Raw genomic sequence first — 11,575 nt, 5'->3', positions numbered from 1 at the left:
TAATAAAAGGTCTCTCGGGCGTAAACTACGTAGCGACGATTATAGTATATATTTATAATAGTATAATACGTATAAATTAAGCGATATAAGAGATTAAAGAGTCTATACTAGGCGCTTATATAGTATTATATATTTATTAAGTATTATAGATAGAAGTATAAAAAGAGAGAGCTTATAGAATATATATAGAGAAAAGCTTTAGCGCGTAATAAAAGGTCTCTCGGGCGTAATCTAAAGAAGCGAGTCTATACTTTTAAGCGTTAACTTTAAACGTATTTTGTATAATAATAAGCGACTAGATATACTTTATTTATATAAAGAATAGATAACTTAATATAGGCTATAAAATATACTATTTTTTTTAAAAAAAGAATTAAAATACGTTTCTAACCTCTAACCTCGAAGCTACGTATAGAGTATTCTATATTACCTTTTAGATTTTATATAATAAGGTAGAGTTTACGGTTTTAATTATAGGGGTACTTTACGTATAAAAGATTTAAAAGACGGATATATAGCTTTATACTTTCTTTTTTAAAGAGTAACTTTTAAAAATCGATATTATAACTATATTAGATCGTACTCTTAGATTAACTTTAGACGGAAATTATATATCTAGTAGCGTAGATAGAAAGGTTATAAGTAAAGTAACGATAGTCTAATAGACCGACTTTTCGTAGTAACCTCTATACGATTTTAAATATAAGTAGCTATTAGTTATCTACTACTATCGCTATACGTCTATATATATCTCTACGAAATATAAGCCTCTATAAAGAGCGTAGTATAGGACTAAAGGCCTAGTAAGTAGATTATTAGTACGCTAAGGATTTATAGCCTCTATTATATATCTTTTTTACCGTATTTTCGAATAGTAATAAGTTTCGCGCTATCTACTACTCTAAAACGTAAATAGTATAGCCCTACTTCCTAATAGAGTAAGACCCTAACTTCTTTAGTAGAGCTAATTATAGCTATAATTCTAGCGTTTACGGTATTTAGCTCTAGCTTAGTATACCTTTTAATATTACCTAAAGCTTACTTTACTCTATAGTTAGGTTAATAGCGTATAGGAAGTAGAGTAGCTTAATTCTTAATAATATCTAGCTAATTATAAATAGTAGACTCGCGCTACTAAAGAGCGGACTAATACTTTCTATAGTAGACCCTACTCGTCGACTATTAACTATTATAGCTAGTTTACGCTTTTCTAACTCTAGGTAGTATACTACGGTCTATTAATAGTCGTTATTTCTATATAGTATTTTCTATCCTTAATATTATATTCCTATTTTTTATAAATATTATATTAGAATTCTACGGTCTTCGACTTATAATTAGTTCTATAACGGTTTTTACTTTTTTATTTTATAAGTCTTTTAGCGCGGTAGGTCGAACTCTATATATTATAGTTTTCGCTAGAGGGCGCTAGTTTTATTATTAGCTTCTATAATAGCTATAGTTAGCTCTATAGTCTTTTTATCGACCTTTTACTAGATAGTCTATAGTTTATATTTATTAGACGCTTTTAAGTCTCCGTATTATTACTATAGAGAACCTCTTTTCCGTTACTTTATTAAATAGTCGAACTTTCTTATCGTAAGCCTCTTAAGTTATATAAAATAAACTTTTTAAAATTTCTAATTTTCTTAGAAGTTTACTTAGTTTCTCTTTTTTCTTTTCTATACTAGCTCGGGTAGCTAGGCCTTTCTATACGCGTATAGTAAAAGTAAAAAAATAGAAGTAAAGATAATAAGACAAATAGAGCCCTAATAAAGGCGGTCTAAAAAAAGAGATTAGTATAGTATTAATAGGTAAAAGTAAAGTCTAAACGAAGTAGGCCGGCTAAGCTAGTACTTTACTCGTATTAGTAATTCCGTAAATACTACTAGGATATTACTTTCTACACCTTAACTGTACTATAATTTCGATACACGTAAGGTCGCCGACAAGGGACTAAGGCCTAGTCGCGGGAACAAACGGGGTTCTTAGCGTCGGTAAAGTAAGGTTTACGCTAGCTAGCAAACTGCATGTGATGCTTTTAAAGTTCGCCTGCTTTCCAAACACTTCCTCTCCTCCACTTCCGCGCCAGCAGCAATCTCAACCTACACATCGAAACATCGAAGCTTCTGATTCATCTTCGCAACATCCTCCACAATCACCGACACGCCGGATCCCCATGGCCAACGCACGCCATTTGACTGTCGCCGAGATCAAGTGTCGCACGACACACATCACCCGCACCGAAGCTTCCCTCGTCGTCGCATTCGTCATCTTCACCGTCACAGCCGCCGTCATCCTCCCTCTCTGGTTATACGACGAGAGCGGCAACACCACCAAGCTGCTCGAAGTGTTTCTTGGTCGGAGTCGTACTCATGCTTGTGTTGTTTTGTGGCCTGGACTACGTCCATGCCAGCGTGGTGCTGACATTGCAGGATATCGAGAAACAAGTCCGAGCGTCATGGTATGTCCATCTCGCGCACCATGCGAAACGTACACGAGCTGTTATTGGTAGTGTCATCCTGAACATCACGGGTTCGGAGCGACTTCGATACCATGCCCACTGTGTTCACCTCCTCTACGCCTTTCAGCACCCGCTCTACGTCGAAAACTTCATTGCTCTTCCCGTGAGCCGCGCTTACGCTGCTACCAAGCTCACGGAGTACATCCTCCCAACCCCCGGCCAGCCAGATGATGCCGATTACTGGTCTATCAGCATGATCGCGTCCCTCATCACCGGCGCCGTCACGATCGCGGTCCACTTCCCATCCGATCGCTGGAACAACGTACCGGTCGACCGAGTGACGATGGCCGTCGAGAAATTCCTCCACACTGTTTTCATCCCGACAGCAGTCATCATTCTCCTGATCGCATACAAGAAAAACCACCTCAGTCCCTTCTATTGCAGTCTCCTGGCTGTGTACATTATGGAGGCTTTCTGTCATGCCACAAACAGCTGGTTGAAGATCACGAAGAAGCAGGCCGACGATTCTGTACGCAAGCTTCCGGAAGGAGCCAACATCGACGACATCCCCCTTCCAGAGGGTGGAACAACGGCATGACGGGGGGACATGGGACTTGGTGAGTGATTTCATGCTCAAATTATGGCTTTACACTTTGCATTGCATTGCATTTTCAAGCAGGTAGCCCCTAATGCATGAGAAGGACAGTACTGCATCTGTTTTTTGCTTGCGCTCGTATTGCGACAGCTGAGGTCATGGGAAGGCGTACAGGCTTCTTCGTCTTCTTTGTGTCGACAATAGATAGGTCCAACAGGCGTTTCAGAACCCCATCTTCCCGCCTTTGTGTATGCTCTCTGTCCCATCATGATGTTCCAACAAGATGGCCAGTAACTTTGAGCTTGGAAGATCAAGCTGCTCGCATAGAAAAAGTTCGTGCCAGCAGACAACCGCACCTGCATGCAATTATCTTGGTCCGGGCCTGGGATTGGCGCCGCACTCAACCATCTATCGAACTGTTGTCTTCAGCTGGGGAGAAGCCCTTTTACCCTCGGCAGGACAGGCGTCCATGTCCGGTGGAAAAGGCGCATATGACCAGGCTGATAGCCCACTTCAATCCACACAACCCGTACATATATCTGACCTGGAAATGCTCAGGAGGGATGCCTCGGAATATCCAAATGTGTCGGCACTGTCTCTCCTGCATCTTTCGCCGCGGTCTCAAGCTGTGGGTCGTGGACCCAAACAGACTCTGAATGGTGAACACCATCGGACGAGCTCCATTCAGCGTACTTGCCCTCTGGACCAACCCTTCCCACCCCGATGTTCTTCCGCGCTTCAGCTCGGTTTTCTTCTGCATTCGATTCGAATGCATCTCTCACACGCTCTTGGATGCCCTCTGACGATTTGGGGGTTGGAATCTCGACATACCCCCTGCCAGACGTGTGCGGCGCAAAGTGCCGTGGTGGGAGAACTTCAATATCGTCGATCGGCTGCACTCGATGGAGCATGTGGTGATTGTGAATCTCGCGGGTCATGGGCTTTGTGATGATCTCGTGAGTGTTCACGATTCGAGTCTCATGCGTGACAGCAGGTGCTTGAGACAAAATGGTCTCGACATCCTCTCTTCTTCCCAGCTCATACTTCTGATCAGCCCCTGCACCGTCTTCCTCGCTCTTTTCCACTCGCCTGGGACGACTTGGATTCTCTCTGGTCGTCTGGAGGTGAGCAACATTCCGATTTGCTATGGCTTCGGAGTAGGGGTCATCAGTAGGTCCAATATGGATGGCGTGGCTGTTGACTACAGATTTTGGGTCGGAGAGCAGCGTTCTCCGAGCATCTTGCTGTAAACCTGATGAGCGGACATCCCTCCGAAGCGGCTTTGAGAAGCTCGCAGTGCCGTGCAAGGTCAGCGGTTCGAGATCTGCTACCACCCCGGCCTGCTGCTCGCCCAAGATCTTTCGGCTGGGGTTTGCTTGCGTTGCATCGGCAGTATGCTTGCTCGACATGGCAGTGAAACGGGTGTTCAGCCAGGGGTGCAGGCCTAAGGCAGTTGACAGAACTCCAATGTCTGGCCTTGCTTGAACAACGCCGTGATGATGCACTCCTCGCTTGCAGCCATCTGCTAGTGACCTACCGTTGGTAGCGGGAGAGCCGCCGTCGAGGTGGCCGCCGCCCAAAGATCCCGCGGTGTCGTCAAGGCACATGCATTCCAGTGTTATGACGCGCTAATCGATCATCAGGCTGTCCACTTCCGCGGCTTCCAACCAGAGCAGTAGAGGTCCGGGAGACACTCCCAAGTCTTCAGGCGTAGAGGCTGTATAGCCAACGAAGATCGATCGTGGGCTGCTTCGCCTCATCATCGTCGTCGTCAGTGGTTCACGGACGCCAAACACGAGGGCGTGCGGGAGCTGAATCCTTCGAGATGAGATCTAGAACGTCATCCGGTGGGCCAAACTCAAATCCCACCTCATTACTCCTCACTCTCCTCACTCCTCACTGGCTCTGTCCTTTTCCAACCATGGTCAAGACGACGACAACTGGGAAGTCTGGCGGTACCAATGGACCGGCGCTTGGCGGTTCTCTTCCCGATGATGCCTCCTTACATTCATTTACGACTGCAATATCAGATGCTTTGCGCGAGCTACGGACCTGGGATTAATGGAGTCTGCTCAAGACGTCAAGCTGCTTCGACTACCACAGACCCGGGGAATCGGTTTGGCTCGATCTCAATGGCTGCGCTTGGCAGACAGTCGTGTGTTGGACGTTTCAGCCTTGTTGCTTCTCTGGTCCAGCCAAATGCGCCGCAATAGCTCATGACGCAGAGCAGACGGAGCCCAGGCGACGTACTCCGTACCGATACGTATCGTCGATTTCAACGCGCTGGCCACGTTCTTCATTCTCGATACTGCCTCTCCCGTACTTGCATCAGCCACGTCACAGTCCCACTAGTATAGACCTGTGGCGGCAGCTGATGGGCAACTGGGGGGTAGCCGTCATTCTGACCCTGAATCCAGTAGTCTTCATCAGATCAAGGTCGTGAGCCAACAACAGCGGAGAAACATGGTGCGATTGGTAGAGGAACAGATGTTCATTCCAGCAAGACAGTCAATGCTTGGTCCAGCTCAACACTTTGGTGCCGCGGCGGCATGACGTTGCTGTGTGCCAGACGGAATATACATAGGTGTAGAATCCTCGTCCTTGTGAACGCTGTAACCATTATCTTTGTCTCCCATCGCCAGATCTAACCCCAGTTTCTTCTACAAACTCAGATTCACTCAACAGATTACAATCAATATGCAGGCCGCCAAAGAAGCTGTCAAGAAGTTCACTTCTAAGGATGGGTAAGCGAAGCCTGCAATGACATTTGACCACAACTAACCAAGATCCAGACACCATGACACCACTGTTCATGAGACCGTCTCCCCTGCAGTTACACAGGAGACCGTGAGCCGGTACGAAAGCCTGCCTCCCGATGTCAACGCATCTACTGAGATAGCGTAGGCAACAAGAGAACAGAGTCCAGACAGCTTTGGACAAAGAGGTACACCAAGACCATTACCACACCTCCGTCCAGCCCGTGCACGACAGAGAAGTGCTCCCCGAGCAGCATCACCACAAGGTACAACGTTCCGTCATGATACAATTCCGGGCAACTCGCTAATCCTCTTCAAGGTGGGAGGTGTTGAGCACCGCAACTTCGAGCATGACGACCACTCGAGGAACAAGGAACGTCTCGCCGCTGAAGCAGCTCAGTTCAAAGACCAGTCTACCAGAGTAGAGGGGGAGCATACCACCCGCGGCGAGCCCGTCGTTGCTGGCGAGCATGTACACCATCATGTGCATGAGAACATCCAGGTGCGATCACTGCTACGCTCCTTATCTTAGCTGTACTGACTTCCCTGTCCCAGCCCGTCGTCAACAAGCAGACTGTCGAGCCTCACGTAGTGCACAACACCATTCCCGTCCACGAGGTCCACCACAACGCTGCCCAGCATCATGGCACATCAGCTCTGCCCGCTGTGAGCATGAGCGAGTTCCAGAATCAGGGAGGTTCGCTCGGCGGACGTGGTGAGCGCTCTGATGCTTTCACCGGCGAGCCAAGGCATGTTGGCGGTGCCCTTAGTGGTAACAATCACGGCGGCAACACGACCGGTGGTGCGGTTGGTGATGGTGTTCACTCTACCGGCAAACCCACACTTGGCCAGAAGGTCAACCCCAAGATCGATGCCGATAGAGATGGGAAAGCTGGTATTTTGGATTAAACAGTCTGGAACACAACACAGGGCGTTGATATAGCGAAATGTTGGATCATGGTAATGTGCTTATGACATGAAAGTATTGTATTACTACAAGCATCAACAATGGACAAAATTTCAATCACTCAGCCACTTCTTCTCGTCTCGCAAAAACGCTGCGACTCCGTCCGGCCTATCCAATCCCAACACATTTCGATCGAATAACTTGCCGCCATACTCTGCGAGCCAGTCCAAATGTCGGCATGCACTTCGTCTCTGAGCGGTATCAGCCTCATCTACTAACTCCGTCGGCGTTGCCGGAACGATCCGAGAGCGACGATAGATTCCTTCTCTAGTCGTAATGCGCCATCCCTCAGTCGAGTACTCGAGCCTCGTCACCAAACGACATCAACCACGCAATCGTAACGTCGCTTATCCAGTTCAAACGATGCATTCACAGTCCCCAGCGACTTCACCAACGCTTTGCCGTTCTCAATGTCGATTGCGGCAGGGTCGACTGTGTGGAACGAATCGAAGAAGTGACGAGGGGTGTTCTTGGTCATCTCGACGAAGCCGTCGATGTCGCCTTGATATCTGCTAATCGTTAGTGCAGCCTCTGGATCAGAGGGACGAATTCGTACAAAGAAGTGTGGGCATGCGTCTTGCTGGCATCAGGATGGAAAGTCTTGCGCCAGTCATCCCATTCTCCATGATCGCGGTGGAACCTTTCTCTAATCATCACCGAGCGCATCTCGGACTCGTCTACGAATCTCTGCAATCGTTGGTTATCCATACTGTATACAGATTTGAAGGATAATGTTTTCCGCCTTAACTTCATCAAACCATCCGGTGCTTTTGATATACTGGACGAGGACGGCTTTCACGGCCCGACTATGCGTCGCCGATCCGAGAAACGGCTTGTGCATCGGCTCAGCTGTGTCGGTATTGCCGATGTGCCCCGAACAAACCCGTCACTGACGTCAATTATCGTGAAGTAATCTGGCATGAAGAAGAGGCTGTTGTTGGAAAATACGAGAGGTCGTAGCACCGCTATGGGAATGAATGGCCACACTACTCGAGCTTCACCACAACTTTAGCGGCACTCACACCCTTCCTCGACACATCGACACCTTTTTGAATGCTCCCCAGACCTTCGCCCACGACCATAGGATCTGGCTTACATTGCAAAGATCCGTTTTCCAACGCCGAGGCCATCCAAGCGTGGACCTGGCCGTATTGTTCACTACGAACCAGGTCTGGTATGCTCACTGTAGACGTTAGGCTCCGAAACATGTACGGAAGAACGATACATACCTCTCTGGACTTCGATACCTTCCACTTCTGCAGGCTGGAGCACCGCCACGATCTTCTTCTTTCCGTCGACCTTCATCAGAATGCGGCCTAGAGCGGGGATGGTCTTGTCGTTGTCAGCAATGCAGTCCAGCGCTCCAGCGACCTGCTTCCCTTGCAAAGCAGCCAACATCTCCGCCTCGACCTCAGCCTTGCCGTAATCAAATACCGTAGCTGCGCCCAGTGATTTACACAGCTCATGGTTTCGAGGGCTGGCGGTGGCGAAGACTTCGTATCCGGCGGCGACAGCCATTTGGATGGCAACACACCCAACGCTAGAGCTACCTCCCCATACGAGGACCACTTCTCTAGCAGTCTTCGAACTTTCGAGGCCAGAGACCGGGAGACCCAATTGGACGAAAAGTCCAGCCATGGTAGTATCGCATGCCAGAGGTAATACCACAGCCTTGACCAGCTCGACTTTATCGGGCACCTGAGTCGGGACCCATTCAGCCACAACAACGTAGTTCTGGAAAGCCGCTTTTGCAGGTTGCCCAATCGTCGCACCAAATGTATGTGCCATCAATCGATCCCCAACTTTCCATCTGGTCACCTCCGAACCAACTTCGACAACAGTCCCGGCCATGTCGCTGCCCAGGATCGTTGGGTACTTGATCGGATTGCCGCCAACTGGTGGATTGTAGTCTTGGATCTTGTACTCCTGGAGAATTATATCAGCCTTCGACTCGACCTTGAAGTATTACTGGGTTTGAAGACAGACCAATGGGTTGATTGCCACGAAAGCTGCTCTGACCACAATCTCTTTGGGACCCGGTGATGTGTACGGCGCTGCTTCTACCTGGAACTGCTCCTTTGGGGCTTTGATCCATGCAGCAGCATTCGAAGGCATTTTGAACAGGGTTTGGAGATTTTGTCAAGATCGCTACGCGGTAATGTGCGAACAAGAGTGGTCGAACAACCATCTTGATGTCTTCACCAATCCATCTTAATATATACCCTGTCTCTGGCTAATCGGTGCTGTGCTATCTCCGCCCTCCTTTGGAGATAAATTGAGCAGGATGACTTGTTGGCTGCATGGTCCACTGCTCATCTAACCCGGTGGAGGAGTAAAATCACCAAGTCCTTCTCAAGAGGTTGCTGGTGTCAACTGGCGGATGACTCTGTGCCCTCATTCTGCTAATGAAGCTTCTACGAACACAGAGTAATCAGCGAGCTGTGACCGCTGACAGCTGCGGCGGCGACGGACTGGCAAGTAACGCCACAGTATTTAGAGCTCCATAGGAGTTGCTAAGTCGGGCGAACATCTCCTAACTCCGTCTGCATCCTTCATTAAATGATAGCCGAGGTATTCGTCCAAGCGAGTATTGAAAGTAACTATGCTTCGATCATTGAAACAATATACAGGACGGCCCGACTGTACTGTTTGGGAACTGATCAAAATGTGAGGCAGCTACCAGGCCCGAACATGAGGCACATTTGGAACTGAATCTAAGTCCCATTACTCATGCATGTTCATTCCTGACGAGGCCTGTCTTCTCCATAGTATGCTTGCAAGGCATGTCCTTTCCAGATGCCGATAGCTTCAGCACGATAGTCATCCAACTCGCAGCGAATGGTCGTACTTTGGTTCGAAGCATTGAATACATAGTTCACTGGACTATCACCGTAGCTAGGCCACGCTGGGGCTTGGGATACTGAAACAGTCAGTCACGAGCGAACCCAAATCTGATCTTCGACTTACACATAAGGTTGTTCGGATCCAATGAATTCACAAAGCTGATATACTTCGTCACCATCAGCCTGCTCAACTCCTCGTGAGAGGGAACTGGCTTGACTGGCGGATAGTAATGAATTGACGTAGTGAAATTTCCGGGCAGCCTGAAGTCATAAGCAAGATCAGCACCATGAGTTGCAAAGCCAGGCCCCAACCCAGTCCAGTAGCTGATGGGGATGCTCGTAGACTCGGCGGCGAACCGGTAGCTGTATGTGGACAACCCCAACTGAGACCATTTCTCGGCAACATAACGACGTCCGGCATCGGCGAAGTAGTCACCAAGAATGGCTGCTGTACGTCGGTGTTGAGGCGTGCAGGACAGATTCGCTGCTTCCATGGCATCGCAAAAGGGGTAATCAGGGGGAAGCGAGTACGGAGGCGCTTGGTCACCTTCGGGATATGCGGCAAGAAGGCTGTCGACTGTGGTGTTTTGGAGCCCTGGGAGGACAGCTGCCAGTAGCCGTCGTAGACCTGCTGCATCTTCAGGTGCGCCGCCGATGCTATTGACCGCGAACAGGCCTTCGTCAGTATTCGCCCCGACAATGATAGGCACCCGATGCACGTGGCCTTCGTCGAGCTCAAGTACTGGCTCTCTCTTGATCAGATCCCCGTCGATAACAGGACCCAAGTTCGGGACGGACAGCTCGAATGGGTATATGGCTTCGATTGGGGCTTCCCGCAAGCACTGGAGCGTGTCTACAGCATCCGAGCAGTTGGCATGGGTGGTAATTTGATCATACTCTGCATTCAAAGATGAGGAGAACTTGGGGTTGCACGAGCCCAGGATGGTGCCGCTTGACATAATCGCTGCTCTGAAGAGGCCACGGCTCCCGTTGCCTCCTTGAGATATCAAATGAAAGCCGGTACTGCAGCCACCTGCACTTTCTCCCCACACAGTGACTTTGTCTGGATCTCCACCAAAAGATTCGATATTCTCCTGAATCCATTCCAAAGCTAGTCGTTGATCCCAAAGGCCCAGATTCGAAATGCCGGCGTTCAGTGAGACATTGCCGACTGGAAAGCCCAGGAACGAAAGGCGATAATTGATGCTTACTGCCACTATGGGCTGCTCATTCTCTACGCTTGTCTGGACAATGTAGGTCAAGTTCCACATCGGGTCGGCGTTCGAGCCTTGCGTGAAGCCACCACCGTAAATCCAGACCAGCACAGGAAGACCGGTGTGAACAGTACTTGGCCGTACAACATTGAGGTTCAAGCAGTCTTCTCCCTGGGTGAGGTTCAGATCCAAATTTGAGCCAGAGCCATAGCAGGTGGTCCCATATTGTGTTGCGTTGATTGCGCCTGTCTGACATTTTGCAATTGGCCGTGGCCTGTCAAGACGAGGCGCTTCGGCGAATGGGACTCCCAGGAAAGCATCTTGATTGAAGGTTTCTAAGTAAAGGCCATGTATCTCTCCAGTTTGAGTCCTCACCACTGGTCCTTCATGGGATGGTACTCGATCTCCGACCACGGCGGATAGAAGGAGTGTTAAGCCAAAGAAAGTGGTAGAGTGCATCACCGCGGGTGTCTGATTTTGGCAGAAGGGATGGCCGAAAAGGAAACGCTCTTCGCTTGTTCAGCTCGTCCATGAATGAACTGGTAGTACAAGTTATGTCATCGTCAAGACTTTGGTGGAGCCGAAAGTACAGGGGTGTTCATCGGTGCGGCTGAAGGGAAGCAAGAGCACCCCTTGCTAAACTTCGCACTTTGGGCCGAATCAGGTCTGCAATTTGGGTTCGGGAAGAAGTTGCCTGGTGCCTTGGGAAAGCGAGAAAATTTGGTCATGTTTGCCA

At 48.8% G+C, this 11,575-nt stretch overlaps 5 protein-coding genes across 5 annotated transcripts; 2 read left to right on the top strand and 3 right to left on the bottom strand.

The window, feature by feature from the left end:
• Positions 1-2,035: 2,035 nt before the first annotated feature.
• Positions 2,036-3,062, top strand: M409DRAFT_61383 (uncharacterized protein; the record flags this gene model as incomplete). Its single annotated transcript, XM_033814731.1, has 2 exons — positions 2,036-2,464; positions 2,592-3,062. The coding sequence occupies 2 exons, from the start codon at positions 2,036-2,038 to the stop codon at positions 3,060-3,062; spliced, it is 900 nt and encodes a 299-aa protein (XP_033659688.1).
• A 551-nt stretch (positions 3,063-3,613) lies between these two features.
• On the bottom strand, positions 3,614-4,468 carry M409DRAFT_30755 (uncharacterized protein; the record flags this gene model as incomplete). The annotated part of the gene is made up of 1 exon (XM_033810070.1): positions 3,614-4,468. The coding sequence occupies one exon, from the start codon at positions 4,466-4,468 to the stop codon at positions 3,614-3,616; it is 855 nt and encodes a 284-aa protein (XP_033659687.1).
• A 1,288-nt stretch (positions 4,469-5,756) lies between these two features.
• Positions 5,757-6,724, top strand: M409DRAFT_30754 (uncharacterized protein; the record flags this gene model as incomplete). Its single annotated transcript, XM_033810069.1, has 5 exons — positions 5,757-5,803; positions 5,852-5,914; positions 5,964-6,081; positions 6,135-6,317; positions 6,371-6,724. The coding sequence occupies 5 exons, from the start codon at positions 5,757-5,759 to the stop codon at positions 6,722-6,724; spliced, it is 765 nt and encodes a 254-aa protein (XP_033659686.1).
• A 1,044-nt stretch (positions 6,725-7,768) lies between these two features.
• On the bottom strand, positions 7,769-8,708 carry M409DRAFT_38088 (uncharacterized protein; the record flags this gene model as incomplete). The annotated part of the gene is made up of 3 exons (XM_033810857.1): positions 7,769-7,965; positions 8,012-8,363; positions 8,511-8,708. Coding segments are annotated over 3 exons (747 nt in total), but the record flags the coding sequence as incomplete, so codon positions are not given.
• Positions 8,709-9,574: 866 nt separating this feature from the next.
• Positions 9,575-11,220, bottom strand: M409DRAFT_31747 (uncharacterized protein; the record flags this gene model as incomplete). The annotated part of the gene is made up of 2 exons (XM_033810240.1): positions 9,575-9,702; positions 9,750-11,220. Coding segments are annotated over 2 exons (1,599 nt in total), but the record flags the coding sequence as incomplete, so codon positions are not given.
• Positions 11,221-11,575: the final 355 nt, after the last annotated feature.

This window comes from Zasmidium cellare (assembly GCF_010093935.1).
Source record: "Zasmidium cellare ATCC 36951 unplaced genomic scaffold M409scaffold_71, whole genome shotgun sequence".
NCBI classification, from domain to species: domain Eukaryota; kingdom Fungi; phylum Ascomycota; class Dothideomycetes; order Mycosphaerellales; family Mycosphaerellaceae; genus Zasmidium; species Zasmidium cellare.
Note: the sequence above shows the minus strand (reverse complement) of the source record. Positions and strands in the feature narration are given on the sequence as shown.